This window comes from Sus scrofa, chromosome X (genome assembly GCF_054392235.1).
Source record: "Sus scrofa isolate SSC_HxYL_T2T_F1_AM1 chromosome X, Sscrofa_HxYL_maternal_Yorkshire_Landrace_v2.0, whole genome shotgun sequence".
Lineage (NCBI taxonomy): Eukaryota > Metazoa > Chordata > Mammalia > Artiodactyla > Suidae > Sus > Sus scrofa.
In genome coordinates, this window is record NC_139401.1 from 46,599,172 (window position 1) to 46,624,320 (window position 25,149).

General features: G+C 54.2%; 3 protein-coding genes across 12 annotated transcripts; 1 reads left to right on the plus strand and 2 right to left on the minus strand.

Moving 5' to 3' along the window:
* Positions 1-2,869: 2,869 nt before the first annotated feature.
* TIMM17B (translocase of inner mitochondrial membrane 17B) lies at positions 2,870-8,220 on the minus strand. Its single transcript, XM_003360308.5, has 6 exons — positions 8,159-8,220; positions 7,202-7,301; positions 5,848-5,911; positions 3,543-3,671; positions 3,333-3,443; positions 2,870-3,242 (listed from the first exon to the last, which is right to left on the minus strand). Exons 1-6 carry the CDS (start codon positions 8,182-8,184, stop codon positions 3,154-3,156), a joined length of 519 nt encoding a protein of 172 aa, XP_003360356.5. The 5' UTR covers positions 8,185-8,220; the 3' UTR covers positions 2,870-3,153.
* A 160-nt stretch (positions 8,221-8,380) lies between these two features.
* On the plus strand, positions 8,381-14,019 carry PQBP1 (polyglutamine binding protein 1). Of its 6 annotated transcripts, none has more exons than XM_013986114.2 (7): positions 8,381-8,795; positions 8,933-9,017; positions 12,200-12,311; positions 12,560-12,672; positions 13,106-13,390; positions 13,569-13,632; positions 13,780-14,019. In XM_013986114.2, the coding sequence occupies exons 2-7, from the start codon at positions 8,951-8,953 to the stop codon at positions 13,934-13,936; spliced, it is 798 nt and encodes a 265-aa protein (XP_013841568.1). In that variant the 5' UTR covers positions 8,381-8,795; positions 8,933-8,950; the 3' UTR covers positions 13,937-14,019. The 6 variants fall into 6 exon arrangements, with proteins under 6 accessions (XP_013841568.1, XP_005673651.1, XP_084862372.1 ...); XM_005673594.4 differs by having other exon boundaries at positions 8,381-8,516; XM_085006248.1 differs by having other exon boundaries at positions 8,696-8,743.
* Positions 14,020-14,088: 69 nt separating this feature from the next.
* Positions 14,089-24,346, minus strand: SLC35A2 (solute carrier family 35 member A2). Of its 5 annotated transcripts, none has more exons than XM_013986120.3 (5): positions 24,246-24,346; positions 22,286-22,468; positions 18,049-18,200; positions 16,061-16,797; positions 14,089-14,415 (listed from the first exon to the last, which is right to left on the minus strand). In XM_013986120.3, exons 1-5 carry the CDS (start codon positions 24,334-24,336, stop codon positions 14,388-14,390), a joined length of 1,191 nt encoding a protein of 396 aa, XP_013841574.2. In that variant the 5' UTR covers positions 24,337-24,346; the 3' UTR covers positions 14,089-14,387. The 5 variants fall into 5 exon arrangements, with proteins under 5 accessions (XP_013841574.2, XP_020935336.1, XP_084863993.1 ...); XM_085007867.1 differs by lacking the exon at positions 14,089-14,415 and adding an exon at positions 19,561-19,933 and having other exon boundaries at positions 14,868-16,797; positions 18,049-18,909; positions 21,827-22,468; XM_021079677.2 differs by lacking the exon at positions 22,286-22,468.
* Between the last annotated feature and the right edge of the window lie 803 nt (positions 24,347-25,149).

The window sequence follows — 25,149 nt, forward strand, 5'->3', positions numbered from 1 at the left end:
CTTTTTTTTTTTTTTTTGGGTCTTTTTGCCATTTCTTAGGCCGCCCTCAAGGCATACGGAGGTTCCCAGGCTAGGGGTCCAGCCTACACCAGAGCCACAGCAACTCGGGATCCGAGCCGCTTCTGCGACCTACACCACAGCTCACGGCAACGCTGGATCCTTAACCCACTGAGCAAGGCCAGGGATCGAACCCGCAACCTCATGGTTCCTAGTCGGATTCGCTAACCACTGCACCATGACAGGAACTCCCCCATCTGCATTTCTGACCCTCACAGCTTCCTCTTGTTCTCTTCTTGTCCCTGTCCTTCCTCCTGTCTGGTTTTTTTGTTTGTTTTGTTTTTTTAGGGCCGCAGAGGCGGCACATGGAGGTTCCCAGGCTAGGGGTCCAATCGGAGCTACAGCTGCTGGCCTACACCACAGCCACAGCCACGCCAGATCCGAGATGCGTCGGCGACCTACACCACAGCTCAGGGCAACACCGGATCCTTAACCCACTGAGCGAGGCTAGGGATCGAACCCGTGTCCTCATGGATCCTAGTCAGATTCGTCTCCCCTGAGCCACAATGGGAACTCCTCTTATTTCTGGTTTGTCTCTTTCTGCCACTATCTCTGTCTACATCTCCATTAGTGTCTCTATCTCCCTGTGTGGATGTCCCTCAATCTCTATTTTTCTCTTCACTTGTTTCTGCCTCACTCTTGGCTTCTCCGTTTCCCGCCTTCTCTCGTCCTCTGCAGTCCCTCCTCCCCTTGGAGCCCACCCAGGGCCTGACCCCGCCTGCTCTTCTTGGGCCCGTGGTCAGGTAGGGGGTGGGACCTGAGACCCGGAGACCCGGACCCGGGACGCCCCGGCCCCCAACTAGGAAGGAACCGGGATACGCCGTGTACGCCAGGCTCCTTCGAAGCCCCACCGCCACCCGAGGCCGCTCTACAATGCTCACCGAAGCTCCGAGCCTGGGTTCTAAGCTCAGTCCTCCGCTAGTAAAGCCAGTACTGGTCCCGCCCCAGCTCAGCCCCGCCAGCGGCCCTGGGAGCCAAAGCACAAGGCCCTGAACTTCACCATGAATCGCTCCATGGCCCCACGGGCCCAAACGCCTTCCAGAACCAGAGACCTAGCGAGAACGAGGTCCCAAGGGAGAGGAGGGCGGGGCGCCCGGGCGTCCGCTGTACCCGAAGGGGCGTGGCCTTAAGGAGGGGCGAGGGCGGGGCCTGAATGTGGGAAACGGTAGGGTCTGGAAGCGGCTGAGGGCTGGAAACCTGCGGACCTAAGGGGCTTGCAGGGGCGGGGCCCTTGGAGGGGGCTAGGGAGACGAAGTAGGGACCGGGCCTCGGAAGAGGTGGAGTCGTGGAGTCGGAGGGCCTGCAGGATTAGAGAGCAGGACTTAAAGGTGTGGCCTGAGGGGGCGGAGTCTGGAGACACCAGGGTCTGCGGGTATTAGAGCAAATTGAGGCACGTGGAACCTGCACATTCACGGAAGTAAAAGTCTGGGAAAAGCTAGCGGGGCAGTGTTTGATAGGCTTAGGTTAGGTTTAGGGCCTGGAGGTGAGGAATCAGGGCGCGGCCTAGGTGAACCGAGTGGGCGGGGCTAAAGGAAGTGGCCCGGAAATACAAGGGTTGCCACTGGGGATACTTTGGGCTTGATGGACCGCCAGGTCCTACATAGCGTCGTCACGACGCTGCGGGTGTGGCTGTGGAGCCCCAAGTTCAAAGCCAAGGCCCTGCTGGGGCACTGAGAGCTGTGTGCCTGGGGCCTGGCACGGAGTCCATCAAGCAGTGTTGCAGTTCTGCAACCACTGAGGACCACCAGGCCCCCGCTGGGGCCTCCGGAGACCTGAGAAGTTACCATGTATGAGAGAGGGCATTTTCACCTGTTGCAATTGCTTGCATAAAAGGGACAGTTTTTGTCTCTCCCATAAGGCCATTTGCATGCCAGTGGAGACGTCTGCCCCACGTGTCGGGGTCTGCATGCAAGAGACAAGTGTTTGGGGCCAAGGTCCATCCAGGATCATCTCTTTCCCATTAGGTTCCCCACCCCACAAATGAAAATTTATTTCTGGTTATTTTGCGGTACCCTTAAATACTGACAACACTGAGCATCACAGGGCAGAAATATCTCTGTGGTGCCAAACAGAAGAATGACAAAGGGTACCTTCTTCAAGCAAGCTAGGTCTCCCTGATCCCTACTTCCATCTCACATCTGTGGTGAGGCCACATGGAGGGAAATTATCTTCATAAATGGGGTGACTGGTATTCAGAAAGACAGTTCATTGTGAGGTCAGATTTACCAGCCTTGGCAATGGGGATATGAGAGAGATGGGTGAGAAGTGCCATGTGCTGAACCAGCCCCCCCACTCAGGCAATCTCGTGTTCACTCACTTTTTTTTTTTTCTTTTGTTTTATGGCCACAGTTCCGACACATGGAAGTTCCTGGGCTAGGGGTTGAATCAGAGCTGCAGTTAAGGTCCGTGCCACAGCCACATGGGATCTGAGCCATATCTGTGACCTCCACCACAGCTTGTAGCAATACTGGATGTTTAACCCGCTGAGTGAAGCCAGGGGTTGAACCCATGTCCTCACAGACACTATATCAGGTTCTTTACCTGCTAGGCCACAACGGGAGCTCCCAATCACTTCTTTCCCAAGCCTATTCCTCTGTTTGTGATTCACCCCTTGGCCCCCACACACCCTTACGCATGTACCTATTCACATTTTGCTTCATTCCTCCTCCTGCACATTCATCCCACAGACCTTTACTAGAGCCCGGTCTCTGTGGGACCCCAAATTCAAGGGCTCCCAAGTCCCAGAAGAGGGCTCCTCTGCTCCTTGTCCTACAGAGCGGCTCCTGTGAGTGGCGCAAGGAGTACATTCATAGGCATTTCAAAACTGGCTTTAAATACTCATCGGGGCGCCACGCGAAAGGACTAGGGTGAGAGCTTGTTACATGTGAGTGTGGGCTGGGGTGCCCTGAGAGAGAAGAAACCCATCCATCAGGGCAGCTGGGGTGCCCCAACCCCAACCTGGGATAAGGGAACAGAGTAGAGGCCCTCTCTCGAGGGTCCCAGGCCAACTGGGAGCCAGCCCTCCCTTGGAGGTAGATCATCGGGGAGGGAACCGAGGAGGAGCTCCCACGGTGGCGGTGATAGGCGGTCACTTCCTCAGTGGTACTGCTGATAGCTGGGGTAGCCTGGGGCCGGGGTACCCTCCTTAGGGGGCAGCTGGCTGGGGTCCTCCAGGAATGGGGGTGCTGGAGAGGGGAGAATCAGGTAAAGGTGAGCAGAGGAGGTCAGGCAGGGCATCCCCTACCTCTCCCTGAGCGGCTTCGCCAGGTACTCACCATTGCGGAACTGCTGGGCGGTGTAACGAGTGAGGAGGATGCCAACACCCTCAATAAGGGCCAAAAGGATGCCCCCCATCATTGCCGAGCCCACCATGGCCAGTGGGCCACCTGGAGGAATGAAGAGGCCGGGGGGAGGAAAGAGGTGAGGGCAGGCAGAACAGGGCACAAGAGGCCGGGGCTGGGGGCCGGGGGGCCAGGGGCACTCACTGCGGGCGGCCAGCACAGCACCGGTCAATGCTCCACTGGTGATGGAGTTCCAGGGATCCTCCTTGCCCCGCAGGCGCACCAGACCGCAGTCGATGGTGGAGAACAGGCCTCCCCACACCGCGAAGCTACCTGGGGGTGGGGTGGGGGTGGAGGAAGGGCACCAAGGCCTAATCAGTGTTCACAGGGAATCCCAAGAATCCGGGGCATAGGGTCTGGGGACTCCCTAGGCCTGAATGCTCTGGCCAAGAATGGGGAGGAAAAACCCAGAGGCAAAAAGCAGATGGCAAACAGGGGAAAGTCCCCCCACCCCCCCAAGCCGGTCCCTGTCTCTCCTTCAAGCTGTCTTCTAATCGCCACTGGCATCCCCCCTTCACCTTCAAAAGGAGGTGACAATTGTTTACAAGCAGGTTTATCTGCTTCTATGTAGCTTTTCTTTTTTTAAAGGGTTGCATTTATTTTGAGGCAATTAAAAATTTTTTTTTAATTTATATTTTTATTGACTGATTGATTTTGCTTTTAGGGCCACACCCGTGGCATATGGAGGTTCCCAGGCTAGGGGCCCAATCGGAGCTGTAGCCGCCGGCCTACGCCACAGCCACAGCCACACCAGATCCGAGCCACGTCTGCAACCTACACCATGGTTCACGCAATGCTGGATCCTTAACCCATTGAGCGAGGCCAGGGATGGAACCCACAACCTCATGGTTCCTAATGAGACTCATTTCCGCTGCGCCACGATGGGAACTCTCTATGTAGCTTTTAACAGAGCCACTTGTGTGTGGCTATGCCTGTGGGATGTGGCAGTTCCTGGGACAGGGATCGAACGTGTGCCACAGCAGTCACCCGAGCCGATGCAATGACAATGACAGATCCTTAACCTGCTGCTCCACAAGGCAATCCCTAACAGAGCAACTCTGATCTTTATAACTACTGCACAGAATTCGAATTCTGACCGTGGGAGTTCCTGTTGTGGCTTGGCAGAAATGAATCTGACTAGTATCTATGAGGATGCAGGTTTGATCCCTGGCCTTGCTCAGTGGGTCAGGGATCTGGCACTGCCATGAGCTGTGGTGTAGGTTGCAGACGCAGTTCAGATCCCATGTTGCTGTGGCTGTGTTGTAGGCCAGCAGCTGTAGCTCCGATTGGACCCCTAGCCTGGGAATCTCCATATGCCGCAGGTGCAGCCCTAAAAAGCACCAAAAAAAAAAAAATGTTTACTGAGGTCTTACTGTGTGCCAGGACCTGATCTACATACTGCATATTACTTGATTTCTGAAAATCTAAATCAGTTAATATAATCAAAGTGCTTAACAGTGCAACCAGCACTAGTAAGTACTAAGTTTTCCATGAATCACAAAACTGATTGAGGTGGTGACTGTTACTGTCACTGGGTTCAGAGAGGTTAAGCCACCAGCCCAAGCTCACACATCACAGAAGAGCCAGGGCCTGGATTTAAACTCCAGAACTCACCCATATGAAAATTTTGGGAAATATTACCCCCCCCCCCAGGAGACTCAGTCATGGCTTGGTGGAAATGAATCTGACTAGCATCCATGAGGACACAGTTTCGATCCCTGGCCCCGCTCAGTGGGTCAAGGATCCGGCATTGCTGTGACACGCAGCAAACACAGCTTGGGTCCCATGTTGCTGTGGCTGTGGCATAGGCCAGTGGCCACAGCTCCAATTTGACCCCTAGCCTGGGAACCTCCACATGCCCTGGATGTGGTCCTAAAAAGACAAAAATAAATAAATAAATAAATAAATTATTCCGGGGAGTTCCCGTTGTGGCGCAGTGGTTAACGAATCCAACTAGGAACCATGAGGTTGCGGGTTCGGTCCCTGCCCTTGCTCAGTGGGTTAACAATCCGGCGTTGCTGTGAGCTGTGGTGTAGGTTGCAGACGTGGCTCAGATCCCGCGTTGCTGTGGCTCTGGTGTAGGCCAGTGGCTACAGCTCCAATTCGACCCCTAGCCTGGGAACCTCCATATGCCGCGGGAGCGGCCCAAAGAAATAGCAAAAAGACAAAAAAAAAAATAAAATAAAATAAAAAAGAAATGCAGGGCTCAGTGGGTTAAGAACCAGCCTAGTATCCATGAGGATATGGGTTAGATCTCTGGCCTTGCTTGAGATCTTACATAGGCTGGTGTGGCCGTAAAAAACCAAAAAAAAAAAAAAATTCCCCCAGGAATTCTCAGCCAGGCAGAGTTGTGGCTAGAATCTGGACCCCCGATGTGCATTCTAGACTCAAAGGAGCAGCCACCCCCAACTTTGTTATCACACCTCTTTTGTCTCCCCAAACCTCGCACCTCCAATCTGAGGGGCTCGGATCCTCACAGCGTTGACGCTGCCTCTCAATCGGTGCCGGATTCCCTGGAGGAAAGTGAGGAGGACGGGAGTCAGAGCAGGGTTGAGGTCCACGGCAGACAAGGTTTCTAGCTTTTAGGAGAGGCACTGGGGCTGGAAAGGTAGTAGGGGTGTCAGGGGTAGAGATGTGGAGCAGTGGCCAAGAACTAGGAGGGCTAGGGAGCACCCCCACATAAGTGGCCTGAGATGTTACTCATTCATTCATTCACTTATTCAGTAGTTACTGAGCACCAGTGTGCCAGGCCCCCATGCCATAAGCAGGGTTCCAGCAGTGAACACGGTAGACCTGGCTCCTACCCTCTCAGAGTTCACAGTATAGGAGGAACAGATCCTGAACAAGGGCACAGGTGAACCAGATAGCTTCAGACAGCCGCAGGTAATAGAGATAATAGGATGAAGAGATCTGAGAGTGGCTGAGCAGTCAGTAAAGGCCTCTTTGGGGTTGGGGGCTGAGACCCTGAGGAAGAGAGGGAGAGAGTCGGGCAAAGATCCAGAAAAGAGAGTTCCAGAAGGTGGGAGAGGGACAGGGCTAGAGAGAGAAATTGCAGAGACTCTGACATTAAATGGCATTTCAAGTCATGACATTTGAGGAGTTCCTGTTGTGGCTCAGCGATAATGAACCCAACCAGTATCCATGAGGACTCGGGCGTGATCCCTGGCCTTGCTCAGTGGGTTAAGGATCCAGCGTGGCCCTGAGCTGTGGTGTAGGTCGCAACCGTGGCTCAGATCCCGCGTGGCTGTGGCTGTGGCTGTGGCCGGCAGCTGTAGCTCCAATTCGATCCCTAGCTTGGGAACTTCCACATGCTGCAGGTACGGCCCTAAAAGACCAAAAAACCCAAAAAGTCATACATTTGATGAGATCTCTCAGGAAGGGGGAGGGGGGAGTTGTTCAGAGAGACAGAATTGAGTATGTTCAATTAAAAGCATATTGTCAATTTTAAGGCTGTCCTCCTCCTGCCAATTAAACTCCTATCACTTCCCTCTAGCCAGGCTTCCAACCCAGAGTCTGTCTTTAGGTAACATCTGTCTGGCTTTGCACACACACCTTTAAGTTTTGTGATGACAAAACCTTTTGACAGCACAGCATTTCCAAAGAGGAGCTCCAGTTGGGTGGGGGGTGAGGGGCAGAGGTCATGTATGCAGTTCCCCCAAACTCCCAGATCGTGGAACCAGGCCTGGCACACAGTAGGTGGGCAGGCACCAGAATGATTAAGTGCCCGTGACTGGCACTCCAAGCGGTTTTCCCATGTGGGCGGGGCAAGACCCCCGCACCACCCAAGGAAGGTCAGGACTCACGACAGGGGCATTGCGGAAGCCCTTAATGGCCTGGAAGACTCCACCGCCGATAACACCCATAGTGAAGGCTCCACCGCAATCATCCACAATTCGCCATGGGCTGCAAGCGGGAAGGGGAGGATAGGGTTAATGTGAGCCCTCCCCCATTTTATGTCACAAGGACACTTTCCAGCTGGGAGAAACTACGTCACTCAAATGGGGAGCAGCACTTCAAATAATAAAGAGGGTATTTTCCTCCATATTCTCGCAAAGAAACAGTGCGGAAGGGGGAAAAACATTAGTCGTTGCCCTTGTCCGCCCCTCTCCTTCACAGCCAACTGGTTTACTGCTAGCAAAGATTAAATGACTTGATTGCAAGCAAAGAGTGGGCACGTTTAAATAAGCGCTACGGAAGTGTTAACAAGCTGGCACTGTAAAGTACAACGGGGGTCGCACCCCCTCCTCCGACAATGAGCTCGTCCAGCCACGCTCTTCCCTTTCTTCACCTTGCACGAGGGAGGAAAAACCTAGCTGCAGACCGTGGGGACGATCCGACACCCCCTCCTTGCCCACAGTGGGCTCACCCAAGCCCCGCCTCCATTCACCAAAGGGACCTGGGAAAAACCACGCGCGGTAACCCTGGGGATTTCCGCCTAGCAACACACCACCCCCCGGCTGGAATGGATTCGACCAACGTGTCTCTTTCCGTTAACAAGAGGGACCGGGGACAAGAGTCAAGGGAAACGTGGAGTGGTTCGTCCTGCACCGCACCAGCTCCTTCAAGCACACAGTTGTGGCCCCTCTTAACGGAGCCCAAGTAAGGAAACAAGTGGACGGGAGCGGAAGGAGACAACAAACGTTTAAAAGTCTCCCGAGTCTGGGACGTGGCGCTGTGTAGCCAGCGCCTCCCCCGCCCGCCTCCCACCGCTGGCCGTGGCGCCGCAGCAAGAGTCCCGAGGCCTGTGCCCCTCGCCGTACCAAGGCTCCCGAGCGTACTCCTCCATGGCGCCGGCGTCCGGCCGCGCAGTCTGGCTAAATCCCGGCCGGGCCACACCCCCACTGTAAACGCACACAGGCGCCCGAGCTTTCCACCTATTCCAAGGTAATGATTGGGTCCTTTCGCCAGACGTCAGGCCAAGGCGCACTCTCATTGGCCAGTTAGGTTTCCGTCATCTGTTCTCTGCAGCCCGAGCGTCGCCCAGTTACCTCTGGCTCAGGGAGAGAGGGCCTCATTCTTTCCCTCAGGAGAAAAAGAGTCGTGGTCCTGGCGATCATAAAGGCGTCGAGAGAGAGGCCGACAGTCTGACAGCCTTCCGCAACCCGCGTGACTGTATTGGTAATGTCGGGGTGGGCGCATTTTTTGGAGCTAGAGGAAACCCTGCTCCCCCCACCCCTGCTCCTTGGTTCCTTCCACCCGGCAGTCTTTGGGGGACGTTGGGTGAGCCCATTTCTGGGGCGCGGGGGAGCGGCGCTTGGCCCCTTCGGCGATGGGTGGAGCCTAGGCCTGGGAGAGGAGGCCTGGGAGAGGAGTCCTGTCCCGGAGCACCCCGCCTGGAGAGGAGAGTTGGCGAGAATTTCGGTGATACTGCCGTTTATCCCTTCCACCTTTTAGCGGGTAGGTTCTGTTGCCCAGCTCCTGGTGCAGGTGGGTAGGTGGGAGTCTAGATGAGTGCATGTTGGGGAGAGGCGCTTGCTTACGAGCTCCAGATTCAAATCCTTATCTGAACTGCTTTCTCGTCTGTCCTTCCCTAGGTCTGTCTGCTACCCGCTATGCCGCTGCCCGTTGCGTTGCAGACCCGCTTGGCCAAGAGAGGCATCCTCAAACATCTCGAGCCCGGTGAGAGAGCTAAGAGCAGATGGGCCTACCATGTGCCAGGCTTGACAGGCACTTTGTTGTTGATATTGCCACTCGATCCCTAGTATGGGCCTACTATATACCAAGCAGTGGGCTGGCAGACATTTTGTTGTAAACAATACGTATTCCTGACGCCGATTCCTACCGCGTGCGCGCGGACGCCTACGGTGGGGGTGGGGCAGGGAATAGACATTTCAGCTTTAGTCGTACCTAATACTGACAGCTGATGCTTATCTTGGATCTTCATACGCCAGATTTAATCCAATCGATCCCTGGAAGAGTATCTAAGGATATTAATAGTAAACTGACATCTATTACAGCCTCTTTTGGACCAAATACAGTGGGAGGAGGCTGATATTTTGTTCTTTACCATACTAGTAGGTAACATTTTTTTCAGATCTACTGTAGAGCCAGGTACTGTTCAGGCGATATATACCGACTTGTTCACCAGTTCAATAACTGACATGTATTTCGGGTCTGCTTAAGTGGCTGGCATATGCATTATGGTTTACAGTATGTAAAATAATGGTAGGGGAGTTCCTGTCGTGGCGCAGTGGTTAACGAGTCCGACTAGGAACCATGAGGTTGCGGGTTCGATCCCTGGCCTTGCTCAGTGGATTAAGGATCCAGCGTTGCCGTGAGCTGTGGTGTAGGTCGCAGACGCGGCTCGGATCTGGCGTTGCTGTGGCTCTGGCGTAGGCTGGCAGCTCAGCTCCGATTGGACCCTTAGCCTGGGAACTTCCATATGCCGCGGGAGCGGCCCAAGAAAAGGCAAAAAAACAAAAAACAAAACAAGGATAATGATAGGATCTGTCATTTTGGCCTGCTGTGCTGCCGTTGCCAGTATTTATACCTTACTGTCATTACAGTAAAAGTTGGCATCTATTTTGGGCTAAGGTGTGGCCGTGTACTGGAAAACTCATTTTCACTTTATTGACAGGTGACATCTATTACAGGTTTGTTGTGTGCCAAGCATAGATCTTTGGTTAATAATACGGATAATGGTCATTGATATTTATTTTAAGCTTACTGAATACCGGGCCTTGTGCCCGTGGTACGTTTCTTACTAACAACACTAATGATTATAGCTGATGATCTATTTTGGACCTATTGTGTGACAGGCACTATGTTATTGCTGAAATAGACATTTCATTGTTAGCTGTATACACAGTTGAAACCTGTGATCGGCCAACTGAGGTCCAGGTACTCATGTACCTTTTTTAAAATGTTTGGTCTTTTTATGGCCACACCCACGGCATATGAAAGTTCCCGGGCTAGGGGTCGAATCAGATCTGTAGCCGCTGGCCTATGCCACAGCCACAGCAATGCCAGATCCGAGCTGCATCTGTGACTTACACCACAGCTCACAGCAGTGCCAGATTCTTAACCCACTGAGCAGGGCCAGGGATCAAACCTTCGTCCTCGTGGATGCTAGTCGGGTTCGTTATTGCTGAGCCACAATGGGAACCCCCACTCATACACCTTTTTTATTCTGTTGATAGTAACTGAAAACAGTTGCAGGTCTCAGGAGCTGAATATATTCAGAGCAGTGTTTGGATAAATGCCTTGCTCTCCAAACTTGCTACTCAATATACTAGAATCAGAAACTCCCTATTTGCCAAGCTGGAGAACTGAATGAATTTGGACGTTTTTAGATAAAACCTTTGCTGTTCAAACTAATTTTGTCCAAATAGGTTTGGATAGCGGGGAGTTTCCGTCATGGCTCAGTAGTTAACAAACCTAGTTAGTATCTATGAGGACGCGGGTTCAACCCCTGGCCTCACTCAGTGGGTTAAGGATCTGGCATTGCCATGAGCTTCAGTGTAGGTCTCAGGTGGGGCTTGGATCCTGTGTCGCTGTGGCTGTGGCCTGGAGTGGCAACTACAGCTCCAATTTGACCCCTAGCCTGGGAACCTCCACATGCCACAGGTGTGGCCTTAAAAAGACAAAACGATACATAAAAATAGATTTGGGGAGTTCCCGTCATGGCGCAGTGGTTAACGAATCCGACTAGGAACCATGAGGTTGCGGGTTCCGTCCCTGCCCTTGCTCAGTGGGTTAACGATCCGGCGTTGCCGTGAGCTGTGGTGTAGGTTGCAGACGCGGCTCGGATCCCGCGTTGCTGTGGCTCTGGCGTAGGCCGGTGGCTAGCTATGGCTCTGATTGGACCCCTAGCCTGGGAACCTCCATATGCCGCGGGAGCGGCCCAAGAAATAGCAAAAAGACCAAAAAAAAAAAAAAAAAAAAAAAAGATTTGGATAGCAGGGTGTCACATACTGTCTGAACACAGGAACTAAACAAACATGGATACACGTTTTTTATTTAATTTTTATTTTTTTTAGGGCCACACCTGAAGCATATGGGGGTTCCCAGGCTAGGGGTCTAATCAGAGCTACAGCTGCCAGCCTACACCACAGCCACAGCAACGCCAGATCCAAGTGGCATCTGGGACCTACACCACACACAGCTCAGGGCAATGCCAGCTCCTTAACCACTGAGCGAGGCCAGGGATCGAACCTGCAACCTCATGGTTCCTAGTTGGATTCATTTCCTTGCGCCACAACAGGAACTCCGGATACACTTTTTTGTTTTTTTTGCTTTTTAGGGCCGTACCCGCGGCGTGTGGAGGTTCCCAGGCTAGGGGTCGAATCAGAGCTACAGCTGCCGGCCTACGCCACAGCCACAGCAACGCCAGATCCGAGGCATGTCTGTGACCTACACCACAGCTCACGGCAACACTGGATCCTTCACCCACTGCGCGAGGCCTGGGATCGAACCTGCAACCTCAGGGTCCTAGCCAGATTTCGTTTCTGCTGTGCCATGATAGGAACCCCTGGATATATTTTTAAATGCATCCCTATCTAAACTCTGAAACCAGATAAGTCTGAGTAACAGTATGTCATAATCTTACCTGAACCCAGAAACCGAACAAAGTTAGGCAGATTTATTTTTGTAAATCCCAATAGTCAGATACTCGCATTTACAGTGTGAGCAGTATTTGCCAGGGGCCCGTGAGACCTCCCCCCCCACACACACTCACACACTCGGTCCATGTGAATGTGAGTGTCTCTCCAGGCCCTGATTGCAGGGTAGGAACATGCAGCCCCCATCCTTACGGCTCTCTTTCCCCGCCCCCCCCAACCCCTGCCACCTTGTCCTGCCAGAACCAGAGGAAGAGATCATTGCCGAGGACTATGATGATGATCCAGTGGACTATGAGGCCACCCGGTTGGAGGGCCTGCCACCAAGCTGGTACAAGGTGTTTGACCCTTCCTGGTGAGCCTGGGGACCTGGCGGAGGAGTGGAGAGCTGACTTCTGACCTCACCCTTCCCGTGCTAGCCTTGGTTTGGGGTAAATGGGGGCTGCAGGGGAAGCGATCTGGGGATCCGCTCTGTAGGGTCCTGACATGGGGCAGGTCTAGGCAGAGACTGGGGCGGACAGGAGTTGAGGCCACAGAGAGAGAACATCTGTGCCGACACGCCTTTCCTCCTTCTGTCCCTCCCTCCGTCCCACTGTCCTGCAGCGGGCTCCCTTACTACTGGAACGTGGACACAGACCTTGTGTCCTGGCTCTCCCCCCATGACCCCAACTCCGTCGTTACCAAATCTGCCAAGAAGCTCAGGAGCAATAACGCAGGTGCGTGGGCAGATCCAAGGGGGCCTCGAGTTTTTCTGGTGGTTTTCTTTCTTTTTTTTTTTTTGGTCTTGCCTTTTCTAGGGCCGCTCCCGCGGCATATAGAGGTTCCCAGGCTAGAGATCGAATCGAAGCTGTAGCAGCAACCGCGGGGGTTCCGAGCTGCGTCTGCAACCTATAACACAGCTCATGGCAACGCTGGGTCCTTCACCCACTGAGCAAGGCCAGGGATCGAACCTCATGGTTCGTAGTCGGATTCGTTAACCACTGCGCCACGATGGGAACTCCTGGTGGTTTTCTGAGAGAGATCGGGATCCCGGGAGGGGCAGGTGCGCCCGACCGCCAGGTCCAGCTGCAGGAGCAGGAGGCTGTTGAGCCGAGGCTGCTGGGGCTGGAGGTGGGCGGAGGAACGGCACGAGGCTCTCACCGTCTCCAGATGCTGAGGAGAAACTGGATCGGAGCCACGAGAAATCGGAAAGGGGCCATGAGAAATCAGAACGCAGCCACGAGAAGTCAGAACGCGGCCACGAGAAGTCGGAGCGCGGCCACGAGAAGTCTGACAGGGACCGGGAGCGTGGTTATGACAAAGTAGACAGAGAGAGAGAGCGGGACCGGGACCGGGACCGGGACCGAGGGTACGACAAGGCGGACCGAGAAGAGGGCAAAGAACGGCGCCACCATCGCCGGGAGGAGCTGGCTCCCTACCCCAAGAGCAAGAAGGGTAAGCGGGGCCGAGGCAAGGGGTGGGGGGGCGCAGGGTAAGGAGACCCTCGCTGGGCTTCACTCGAGTGCCTGAGCTTGGGGCTTCTTCCTGGGTTGGGGGAGCTCCGTGATGCGGGGGGGGGGATGGACTCCTTGTGCCTCCCTTGAAGACCCCACACTGCCACCTGCTCCCACAGCGGCAAGCCGGAAAGATGAAGAATTGGACCCCATGGACCCCAGCTCGTACTCAGACGCACCCCGGTAAGTGATTCATTGCACCGGTGACCGTCCATTTCTTCCTATCTCCTTCCCCCTGCTTTGTCCGGTGTGTGTGTTGGGGGGGTGGGGAGGGGCCTGCCACACTACACACGTTACACATTGCCGACCCTGGTCCTCTGTCCCCTCCAGGGGCACGTGGTCAACAGGACTCCCCAAGCGGAACGAGGCCAAGACGGGTGCTGACACCACAGCAGCGGGGCCCCTCTTCCAGCAGCGCCCCTACCCGTCACCCGGGGCCGTGCTCCGGGCCAATGCCGAGGCCTCCCGAACCAAGCAGCAGGACTGAACCTTCCCTGCCCCTCCCTGCACCTGCCCCCCCCCCCAGAGGCGGAGTGTGGGGGGGTAATAAAAGCTTTTCAGTGGATCGTGTCCGTGGAGCCTGAGTGCTTCTGCTTCTTTCTCTCTCTTGCACTTTTGAGACTTCCCAACCCAAGCCAGCAAGATGCAAAACATTTTATTTACAAAAACTCACCTAAGAAAGAATGGGGGTGGGTAGGTGGCAGGGACATGGGGGTGACAGGGGCTGGAGGCTGAGGTGGGTGGGTTCTGTCTGGGCCCTCGTTACCCGAGAAGAGTTTAGTCACGTCAGCCCTGCGTAGGAGACGGGGCGGTGGGGACAAGGGGTTTGGTGTGTCCCCCACCCCACCCCCCACTAATACTGATTAGAGAGTCTGGCCCTGACTGGGCCAGGGCAAGAAGGGGGATCGAGGCCAGGCCAGCGTCTTCATTCCCAGCGGCTAGGAACCCTTCACCTTGGTGAGCAACCTGTGGTGGGAGTGGGGAGGAAAGAAAAACACAAGAAAGCTGGGGTGGGGGAAGTTCCCATCGTGGCTCAGCGGTTAAAGAACCCGACTAGCATCCATGAGGATGGGGGTTCGATCCCTGGCTCGCTCAGTGGGTGAAGGATCCGGCGTTGCCGTGAGCTGTGGTGTGGGTCGCAGACGCGGCTCGGATCCCGCGTGGCTGTGGCTGTAGTGTAGACTGGCGGCTACAGCTCCGATTGGACCCCTAGCCTGGGAACGACCATATGCCATGGGTGTGGCTCTAGAAATGGCAAAAAAGAAAGAAAGAAAAAAAGAAAGACGGAAGCTGGGGTGGGCTGGCAGGCAGGCGTCCTGAGCAAGCGAGGGGGACTGGTGAGGCTGGTAGTCCCGGGGTTAGTAACAGAGCCCACGCGGAGACAGCGGGTTCTCTGGGTCAGAAAGCTACACGTGGACTAAATAAATACAACATCTTTATTTGGCATTGGGTATCCTGACATTTGTTCATTACAGTTCCTTAGAAAACAAACCAAAAAAAAAAAAAATCAGAACAAATTAATCAAAAATAAAGATCCAACGGCCCTATGTACATATAGCAGAGACAGCCCAGGCATCTCCCAAGCGCAAGTGTGCACTAGGTGCACGCGCGTGCGTGCGCGCGCGCGCACACACACACACACACGCACGCACACACGCACACATACCACATGTACCCTGGGAGACGGTTAAGGGGTTAATAAGCTTTGGGGAGTGCAGGGGCTGCTTCCACATTTCAGCAATTTAAAGACACCCCTCCCCATGAAGGAAGGGGGCCTCTTACAGCCACTGGGGGATCACAAGTGTGGTTGGCAGCTGTATCTCTCCTCTCGAGATGTCTCAGGACACAACCCTGCATCCAGCAGCTGACAGTGTCAGAGATTCCATGAGATTAGGTCACTTCAAGGACCGCCCTTCCCCACTTTCCCCCACACCCTGAATCAATTCATCTGATTACACCACGAGTCCCCAAACCACGAAAAAAAGGACCCCTACGGCACCCTCCCCTTGAATGAATGGGCTGATGCAAAAACCTCAGCTCTCCCCCTGCTTCCTCTCTCCCTGGGTGCTCATAAGAGGCCCATTTTCAAGTCCCCACATCAGGGAAGCTGCCCCAAGGCCACGAAAAACTGAGCTGCTAACACGATCCAGTGTGGTCATCCGGGAGGAGGGAGGCCTCAGGCTATGGGAAACGACCCCTCAGGCAGGCATCAGTCATGACTACAGAGCTGTAGCATTTTTGTCCAAATGTGACCCTACAAAGGTAGAGGGGTCGCTGGCAGGGACTCTCCCAGGCAAGAGAGACAGGACACCTCTGGCTGAGGGGGACAGACAAAAAAGGCCTTGAAGGACAATCCCCCCAACCCAGTTCCCAAAGGGGTTAGACTGGGACCGAGGAGGCAGCTCTAAAAACCCCTGGTTTTTGCCCTGCCCTCGTCCCACACCCTTCCGGAAGTCTCAATGACCTGGAAGAAAAGACCCTTCCAACCCCAGAGGAGCCAGGCCCCACCCCCGTGGCAACCTGGGTCCTGCAGATGCCCAGCCCCCTCCACCCAGCACCCCTCCCTGTCGACCCCCCCACCGCCGCCAGCCCTCACTTCACCAGCACTGACTTTGGCAGAAAGGGCTCCGTGCTGAGGTCTCCGCGGTGGGAAGACAGCTGCGGTGGCGGCGGCTGCCCTGGAGGCTGCTGGTGGGTGCAGGGCCCGGAGGCAGAGGCGGAGGTGGAAGCTATGGCTTTGGCTGCACCGCGGGGAAGGCTGTAGAGGTAGACGGCACCGATGACCAGCCCAGCGCCAAGGGCAAACAGCGGGTCCACGTGGAAGCCGAAGAGGCGGATGGAGGCAACGGTGGACAGCACAATGGACAAGGAGGTGGCAAAGCCCTTGAGGATGTTGTCGGCGTACTTGACGACGACAGCCACTAGGAGGCCGCCGAAGGCCTGGTTGAGCACCACGCCCCAGACGGCAGGCGTGTACCCGAAAAAGAAGCCACGGCGGGCCACAGCAGTGCCCTCGGCCCACCAGAGCCCCACCAGGCCCAGCGCCGTGCCGAAGAGGCCCAGCTGCAGGTTGCGCAGCCACACGGAGCCTGAGCTGCCTTTGAGGATCTTCTCAAAGTAGACACCTGCGAAGCCCGAGGAGAGACAGGAGGCCACGACAGCGGCTAGGCCCGCCCCAGGGTTCTGATCCAGCGGCCGAGGGCCCCCACCGCCGGCTTGCTGTGCCTGCACGATGGCGACGCCGGTGAAGAGGAGCAGCAGGGAGGCCCACTGCAGCCGGGACAGGCTGCGGTTCAGCATCAGCACGGAGAACAGTGCCGTGGTCAGGATCTTCAGCTGGTACGTCACCTGCGAGAGGCATGTGGAAGGCACTGAGGGCTGCTCCCGGCTCCCCCCACCCCCTGACATGTGCATGCGGGGGATGGTGCCCACTGTGGGCCCCCGGGCACGATAGAGGGCGGGGGAGGGCATGGGGAGATGCCAATAAAACCCGCAAAAATATCCAGTCGCTGCCCACAGACTGGGATGCGGCTACTAAATAGCTCTGACGGCTTCTGAGAAAGGACACAGGAGGATGGCTGTGCAAGGATGTCCCGGGCCAGGCTCGAGTCCACGTGGCCCAACCCATGTCCTAGCTGCAGGATGAGGGACAAGCACTTGCCCTGTCTGAGCCCGGCCATCGTCGGCATCTGTAACTATGACTGCCGTACATGAAACACCTCCCACTACAGGGAATGCATGAATGGTAAAGACCTTGATGTGAGCCGTATTGGTCTTGGTAAATACATGTTGATACAAACGAATCCACCACAACATGATGTCAGGAAACGTTTCCATCAAGCTCGCTATGGGCCGGGTGTGGATCTAAGCACTTCACATGCATTCTTTTTTTCTTTTTTTTTTGCTTTTTAGGGCCACACCTGCGGCATATGGAGGTTCCCAGGCTAGGGGTTGAATTGGAGCTATAGCCGCCAGCCTACACCACAGCCACAGCCACGCGGGATCGGAGCCGCATCTGTGACCCACACCACAGCGCACAGCAACGCCAGATCCTCAACCCACTGAGCAAGGCCAGGGATCGAACCCACAACCTCATGGTTCCCAGTTGGATTCGTTAACCACGGAGCTATGACGGGAACGCCCTCACATGCATTCTTTTATTTAATGCTCACGTGTAGACATGGGCAGTGTTGGTCACATCTAAGTGAAAGATGAGACAAGGCACAGGGAGGTTAAGTCACTTGCCCAGTATCACACAGCTGGAAAGGAGCAGAGCTGGGATGTGAACCCAAACAGCTCAGCCCCAGAGTCCAGGCTCTTTAACCAACTCACAAGGCTGCCCGTAAACAGCCTAGAGCTTATCTCCCAAGGGCTCTTCCCAGGTATTAGTTCTTTTAATCATCCCAGCATCCCAGTGAGTAGCTACCAGTACCACTTCCATCCCCAGTTCTCACAGATGAGGAAACTGAGCGGGAACGGAAGGTCCCAGGACATTCTGCAGGAGACACAGCCCCCACTCTCTGCAGCCCTCCTGCCCCAACATCCTCTCTCCCCAACCCCGGCCAGTTCCGCTGGGGCCAGGCTGGGCTTGGGGCTCACCTGGAAAGTGGCCGCTGGCAGGTTGGAGATGGCAACATACTGGAGGTTATTCTGCAAGGTGTAGATGAGAGAGGGCACTGCGAGCTTGAGTGTGTCCACGTACTGCACCAGGACGGCCTCGTGGAGGAAAAGAACCAGGTGCTTCACGTTACCTAGGTGGAGGGAGGAGAGCCCATTTTTTTGCACTGACTACCAGAGACGGGGGGGGTCCTCCGAGGGCCGGGACTGGGCCCGGGCCTGCGTCTCCCCACCACGCGCTAGAATGAGCTCTGTGCTCTCAGCACGACCATGTCTCCAACAAGCCTTTTGGGTACTCAGTCTGAACCAGAGACCATCTCTCGCTTGTTGGAGAGCCCACCTACCCGGCACAGAGCTCCAGGGCGAGCCCTTAGCACAGTCTGGACCACGGAATCATCAGCACTGATTAGGAGCCTGGGAACCTTGCGAAGTAGAGTGTGGGGGAAGGTTCACGCACGTTTCCATGTCTCCTAGTTCCTTCCTGGCCTGAGAGCTGCCTGAGGGCAAGGGCCATCTGCCACCTGGCCCTATCTTTCGGTCAGCTCCCCCCGCCCCAAGCATGAGCCCCTGTCACAGGGAAGAATGCATGCAGGCTTGACTATGAAGCAGAACATCTAGATGGGACCTGTTCTAGTCAATAAATGAAAATATGGAGTTCCCGTCGTGGCTCAGGGGAAACGAATCTGACTAGCATTCATAATGACACAGGTTCGATCCCTGGCCTCTCTCAGTGGGTGAAGGATCTGGTGTTGCCGTGAGCTGTGGTGTGGGTCGCAGATGCGGCTCCAATCCCGCGTGGCTGTGGCTCTGGCGTAGGCCGGTGGCTACAGCTTGATTCGACCCCTAGCCTGGGAACCTCCATATGCCACAGGTGCAGCCGTAAAAATACAAAAAAAAGAGAATACATTCCTATATAATAAGACCTTTGCAAATCTCAACCCACTATCTATCTATCTATCGGCTAACCTATAGCATGTGGAAGTTCCTGCGCCAGGAGTTGAAATCCTACCACAGCGATAACCAGAGCCAGAGTGGTGACAACGCCAGATCCCTAACCTACTGAGCCATGAGGGACTCCTTACTCCACTTTTTTTTTTTTCCTGGTCATTTCAGGGCCGCACCTGTGGCAGATGGAGGTTCCCAGACTAGGGGTTGAATCGGAGCTGCAGCTGCCAGCCTACGCCACAGCCACAGCAACGCCGGATCCAAACCACACGGGCAACCTACACCACGGCTTGCGGCAACAGCAGGTCCTTAACCCACTGAGCGAGGCCAGGGATCAAACCCACATCCTCATGGACACTACGTTGGGTTCTTAACCCACTGAGCCACAACTCGAACTCCCTTATACCTCACTTTTCTGCTGTTCATCTTTTATGGCTCAGCCGAGTGTCCCACCTCAGGGAAAACCCCACAGCCCCCGCACAAGGTTATCGCAGAACTCCTGCTGACGCTCATTCACAAAACCCTATCCTTGCCCTTCACGGCATTAACCCCAGGAGAAATTACTGACCTCCAGCCCCTTTCCCAAATTCCCTGGGCCCAGGGGTTTGGCGGGGGCTTCAAAAAAGTGCATGTTAGAAAGATAACATGGAATACATGCTGTATCTTTTCACACCCCACATATATAGGGAGCTGCACAGCATCCCCAAACACATTCATATTTCTGTATTGATGCGTGTACACAACCACATCAAACGAGAAAACAAAAAACATGGAGTTCCTGTCGTGGTGCAGCAGAAACGAATCTGCCGAGGAACCATGAGGTTTCGGGTTCGATCCCTGACCTCACTCAGTGGGTGAAGGATCCCGAGTTGCCATGAGCTTCGGTATAGGTCGAAGACGCGGCTAAGACGCGGCTTGGACCCTTTGTTGCTGTGAGCTGCGGTGTAGGCCGGCAGCTGTAACTCTGATTGGACCCCTAGTCTGGGAACCTCCATATGCTGCGGGTGTGGCCCTAAAAAGCAAAAAAAAAAGCAAAAAAAAAAAAAAAAAGGGGTGGGGTGGGGTGGGGAGTTGAAATTGTAGATAAGAGATGAAAGCCTGTGATCAATTTGTAGCTCTGTTCTTTCTCCCCATCTAAAATATCAGCCTTCCAAGGGCAAGATGCCTGTCTGCGCCCCGAACACGTCCACCTCCACGGCCAGAACAGGGCCTTCCACACCGTGTTCGTGGGAACCGTCTCACAATCGATCAAGAACAGCACAGCTGGGTTCCTAAACTGCTGCCTCCCAGGGCCCCAGAGTTATTGAGTGGACGACAACGAGCAACATTTTAAAGAAGAAGGCCTTTACGGGAGGTGTTCAAATTAATATATCAATCCGGGAGTTCCCGTCGGGGTGCAGCGGAAACGAATCTGCCCAGTGTCCAGGAGGATGCGGGTTGGATCCCTGGCCTTGCGCAGTGGGTTAAAGATCTGGCACTGCGGTGAGCTGCGGTGTAAGTCACAGACGCGGCTCAGATCCCGCGTGGCTGGGGCTGTGGTGTGGGCCGGTGGCGACAGCTCTGATTCGACCCGTAGCCTGGGGACCCCCATATGCCGCGAATGCGGCCCTGAAAAGCAAATAAATAAATAAATAAGTATACAAATCCAACTTATAAGTTGGAAACGTAGAGGACAGAAGAACATGTTGTATGAGACCCCTGGGAGGCACTCAACAAAATCCAGGCTACCGAAAGTCTATAGGACAGACAACCTAATTTCTTCGACAAATTAACTGCAGAGAGAGAGAAAAAAAAAAAAAAAGAGCCGGAGGGGAACCTAGAGGTTAGCAGACCTAGAAGCCAGCAAGCAATGAAAAACAGACTTTAAATAAACCTGATTCAGACGAAGATTTTTTTTAATTTGTATGACGTTTAGGAAATCATTATAAACTTGAACACTGACTGGGTATTTATTTTATTAACCTTTAAAATTATTTTTAGTTTTTTTGGGTTTTTTTTGGCTGTGTCTGAGGCATATGGAAGTTCCCAGGCCAGGGACTGAACCCACACCACAGCAGTGAACCAAGGTGGTGCACTGCCAATGCCAGATCCTTAACCTGCTGGGCCACAAGAGAACCCCTATTATGAATTTTTTTTTGTCTTTTTGCCATTTCTTGGGCTGCTCTCGTGGCATATGGAGGTCCCCAGGCTAGGGGTCGAATCAGAGCTGTAGCTGCCGGCCTACACCAGAGCCACAGCAACTTGGGACCTGAGCTGCGTTTGCAACCTACACCACAGCTCTGGGCAATGCTGGATCCTTCACCCACTGAGCAAGGCCAGGGATTGAACCGGCAACCTCATGGTTCTTAGTCAGATTCGTTAACCACTGCACCACGACGGGAACTCCTTATGAATTTTTTGATGTATGATTTCTAGATATTGCAGTTATTTTTTCAAATGTACCAAAATATTTATTCAAGATAATAAGGGGGGGATTTACTTCAAAATAATACTTCATGTGGGACATACCTGGGTATAATAAGGCGGGGGGAGAAGGTAAACAGACATGCAGATTGGTGGTGAGTAGAAATTATTGGTGCTGTATGGCAGAGTGGTAATGAGTTGACAATTGTTGAATCTGGGTGATGGGACATGGATATTTTACTATTTTATTATTTTCTCTGATTTTGTGTTTGAAATTCTTTTTTATTTTTTTGTCTTTTTAGGGCCGTATCCATGGCATATGGAGGTTCCCAGGCTAGGGGTCCAATTGGAGCTGTAGCCGCTGGCCTGCACCAGAGCCACAGCAACGCGGGATCCAAGCCATGTCTTCGACCTACACCACAGCTCACAGCAACGCTTGATCCTTAACCCACTGAGCGAGGCCAGAGACAGAACCCACAACCTCATGGATACTAAACAGATTCGTTTCCGCTGTGCCAAGTCAGGAACTCCTGAAATTCTCCATAATGAAAAGTTAGAGAAATCAATAAATCACCACGTTAAGTGTCACCTGCTACCTTATGGGCACAAAGTATCTCCCTCCTACAGTGTTCACTGGCCTGCTACCGAGGAGTTAGGCGTATAAAAACGTGGATGCAGCTCTCGTAGCTGAAGGTACAAGGCGCTTCACAGCTTGTAAGTTGCATCTGCACAGTCCCTAGGTGGCTTCATAGACACAGACATACCCCAACAAACCCTCCATGTGGGTGGGGGTACACACACACACACACACACACACACACACACACAGTCCCACCCAGACTCCAATGCAGCCCCCCTTGCTGGCTCGTACCCCTCTTCTGTGCAAAGAGCAGCAGCAGGCAGGTGAGACCTTTGAGCACTTCAGCCATGACCACAGCAGTGGTGGCAAAGAAGCGGTCCCCAGGCAGCGTGCGGGCGTAGCGGATGCTGAGGATGAGGGAGGCATTCTGGACCACCAGCACGGCTAGGGATATGTATTTGAGGCGCCGGTGAGCTGTGGGGAAAGGAAGGAGCAAGGGGGAAGAAGGAGTCAGAAGCTGCTGCTTGGCCACACCACCACCCTCCCCTGTCCTCTTTCTTTCTGTCTTTTCTAGGGCCACACCTGTGGCATATGGAGGTTCCCAGGCTAGGGGTCGAATCAGAGCTATAGCTGCCGGCCTACAGCACAGCCACAGCAACACCAGATCCGAGCTGCATCTGTGACCTACACCACAGCTCACGGCCGTGACAGATCCCTAACCCACAAAGCGAGGCCAGGGAACGAACCCACAACCTCATGGCTCCTAGTTGGATTCGTTTCCACTGCACCACAACGGGAACTCCACCCTGTCCTTTTTCAACCAGGATCTTCCTAGCCACTGCTACTTCCTCCTTCAGCCTGCCTATCCTGACCCAGTGTGGGTCTGAGCCCTGCCAGCTTCCACTACCTCAGCCACAGGCAGGAAGAGCCAGAAAGGGAAAAGTGGGCCTCGCCCTGTTCAGCTATACCTGGAATCCTTGCTGAGGTGTCAGGAATTGGGCAGGGCAGGCCCTGGACGCTCACCTCAGCCCTCTCTCTCCTTCCACTGAGTGAGAAGCAACCCTGCCCTGGACAAAACAGCAACTGCATCCTCAACTTTTATCAAGTGCTTACTGTGTGCCTATCACTGGGATAAGGGATTTAGATGAATGACTTCAGCAGATCCCTACATGGCTCTGATCGCCAAAGGAACCATAGGTATTCTCATTTTATGGATGAACAAACCAAAGGTTTATATGAAATGATGGCTCTATTTAATGAAGGACTGTCCCATGTGAAGAATGATCCCCTAATACAAGGAATGCGACCACTGTATATAAAGCATGTCCATCTCCTAAGGAACTGTCTTTCTCCCATCTAAATTATTCCATTCCCTTACACTCAGAATGGTCTCTCCTCCCTCTCCCTCCTATGAAGACTGCTTCTTCCCTGACCCAGAATGGTCTAACAAATGTAAAAAATGATTTTCACACTGTCCAAAGGATCGAACCCCATAGTAACTGATTACTCCACTAAGAATGGTCCGGGTCCCTTAACCACACAAGGAAATGTTTCCCTATACACCAATCATCCTCCTACCACCACATATCCCTACCTCCAGCCAAGGAATTATTCCTTGTCCTGCTCACACTCACAATGAACTCTCCGCACTCTAAGGGAGGGCCTGGAACCCTCAGAAGGTCCTTTCTCAGCCATATAAGGAAAGACCCTCCCACTGCAACATACAATGAACTCTACTTCCATTAGGAATGTACGGCCAGAACCGTCTTCTCTCCATGTTCTCAAAATGCACTAATTCATATAAGGAAGAACCCGCCCCAGCCTAACACACAATAGCCCCTGTCCCTTTACAAGGAAGAAACCACCACCCTCGGACTAGCCTCTCTCCTCTATAAGGAAGTAGTCTCCGCTCTCAGAATGGTATCTCCCTTCTATAAGGACGGACCCCCCCTCCCCAACACACACACACTCAGAATGGTCTTAGGGGTCTTAGCCTCCTCAAAAGGAAATGGCCCCCTACGTCTCAGAATGGTGTCTACTCTCCAGGTGCAGAAGGGACCTCCTCATCACCCTCAGAATGGTCTTTTCCCCGCCCCCAACATACACGTCCTCCCCCCCACCCTCCGCCACAAACACACATAGGTCGGTCCACACGGGATGTTCTCTCTCGCCTCAGTGAGGAACCTTTCTGAACCACCAGCGATCCTGACCCCCGGCCCGCCACTAACTGCTCAGCCACAGCTTGTCTCACCCGCACTCGCGGTCCCAGGCTCCAACGCCCCCGCGGAGACCGCCCCTGGCCCGGCCGCCGCGGGGGAACCGCCAGACCCAACCGCTGCCATGTTGGCATCTGCCTGGCCCGTCCCCTCGGCAACAGCAGGCTACTTCCGTGTTCGTCACTTCCGCTTCCGGGCCTCCGGGGGGGGTGGGGCGGGGCTAGTGAGTTGACCAGAGCGTTGGCGTTCTTCGTCCGCTCCTGAGCTTTAGTCCCCAAATCCCGTCGGGACCCGGAGGCCGGGCACACGGCCGGCTTGGCGCCTTGCCGTCTTACAGAGCCTCCTTGGCCCATTCCCTTTACTAAACCCGCCTTCGTCGTCTTCGATCCCGCTTTCCATGTCCTCCTATCTCATTGATTCTGCTCTCCATCTCCTGGCTCGGCTCTTTATTGCCATCACTTGATGGCACCGCCCTTTCTGCATCAAAACGCCTGGGTCTTTCCCGGGGGACCTGAAGTTCCTTTCCCTTCTCCAGGAGAGGCCCCTCGCGCCCTGTAGAGCCCACAGGTGTCTGAGAGGGAAGTGAGACTTTGAGCGAGAGGGGCAGGTGAGTGTCAGGTAGGTAAACAAGCAGATAAAATAGAGCGGTTGAGGATATACTAGTGAAAAGGCACATTAGAGGTGAGACTGAAAAGGGAGGACATGGAGATGCCGTCGTGGCTCAGCGGCAACGAATCTGACTAGTTTCCTTGAGGATAGTTTCGATCCCTGGCCTCACTCAGTGGGTTAAGGATCCGGTGGTGCCCTGAGCTGTGGTATAGGTCACAGTCGCGGCTAGGATCTGGCGTTGCTATGACTGTGGCATAGGCCAGCGGCTACAGTTCCGATTCGACCCCTAGCCTAGGAACCTCCCTGTGACATGGGTGTGGTATTAAAATA

What these genes read in the sequence shown, in the direction of transcription:
- TIMM17B (XM_003360308.5), bottom strand. Translation starts at nt 8,184, where the DNA reads ATGGAGGAGTACGCTCGGGAGCCTTG. An exon ending in GAGTACGCTCGGGAGCCTTG is followed by an intron (nt 7,302 to 8,158) that starts GTACGGCGAGGG and finishes TCCCGCTTGCAG; the next exon opens with CCCATGGCGAATTGTGGATG. An exon ending in CGCCCAGCAGTTCCGCAATG is followed by an intron (nt 3,243 to 3,332) that starts GTGAGTACCTGG and finishes TCCCCTCTCCAG; the next exon opens with CACCCCCATTCCTGGAGGAC.
- PQBP1 (XM_013986114.2), top strand. Translation starts at nt 8,951, where the DNA reads ATGCCGCTGCCCGTTGCGTTGCAGACCCGCTTGGCCAAGAGAGGCATC. An exon ending in AAGGTGTTTGACCCTTCCTG is followed by an intron (nt 12,312 to 12,559) that starts GTGAGCCTGGGG and finishes ACTGTCCTGCAG; the next exon opens with CGGGCTCCCTTACTACTGGA. An exon ending in CTACCCCAAGAGCAAGAAGG is followed by an intron (nt 13,391 to 13,568) that starts GTAAGCGGGGCC and finishes CTGCTCCCACAG; the next exon opens with CGGCAAGCCGGAAAGATGAA.
- SLC35A2 (XM_013986120.3), bottom strand. Translation starts at nt 24,336, where the DNA reads ATGGCAGCGGTTGGGTCTGGCGGTTCCCCCGCGGCGGCCGGGCCAGGG. An exon ending in GCTCTTTGCACAGAAGAGGG is followed by an intron (nt 18,201 to 22,285) that starts GTACGAGCCAGC and finishes CCCTCCACCTAG; the next exon opens with GTAACGTGAAGCACCTGGTT. An exon ending in TGCCAGCGGCCACTTTCCAG is followed by an intron (nt 16,798 to 18,048) that starts GTGAGCCCCAAG and finishes TGCCTCTCGCAG; the next exon opens with GTGACGTACCAGCTGAAGAT.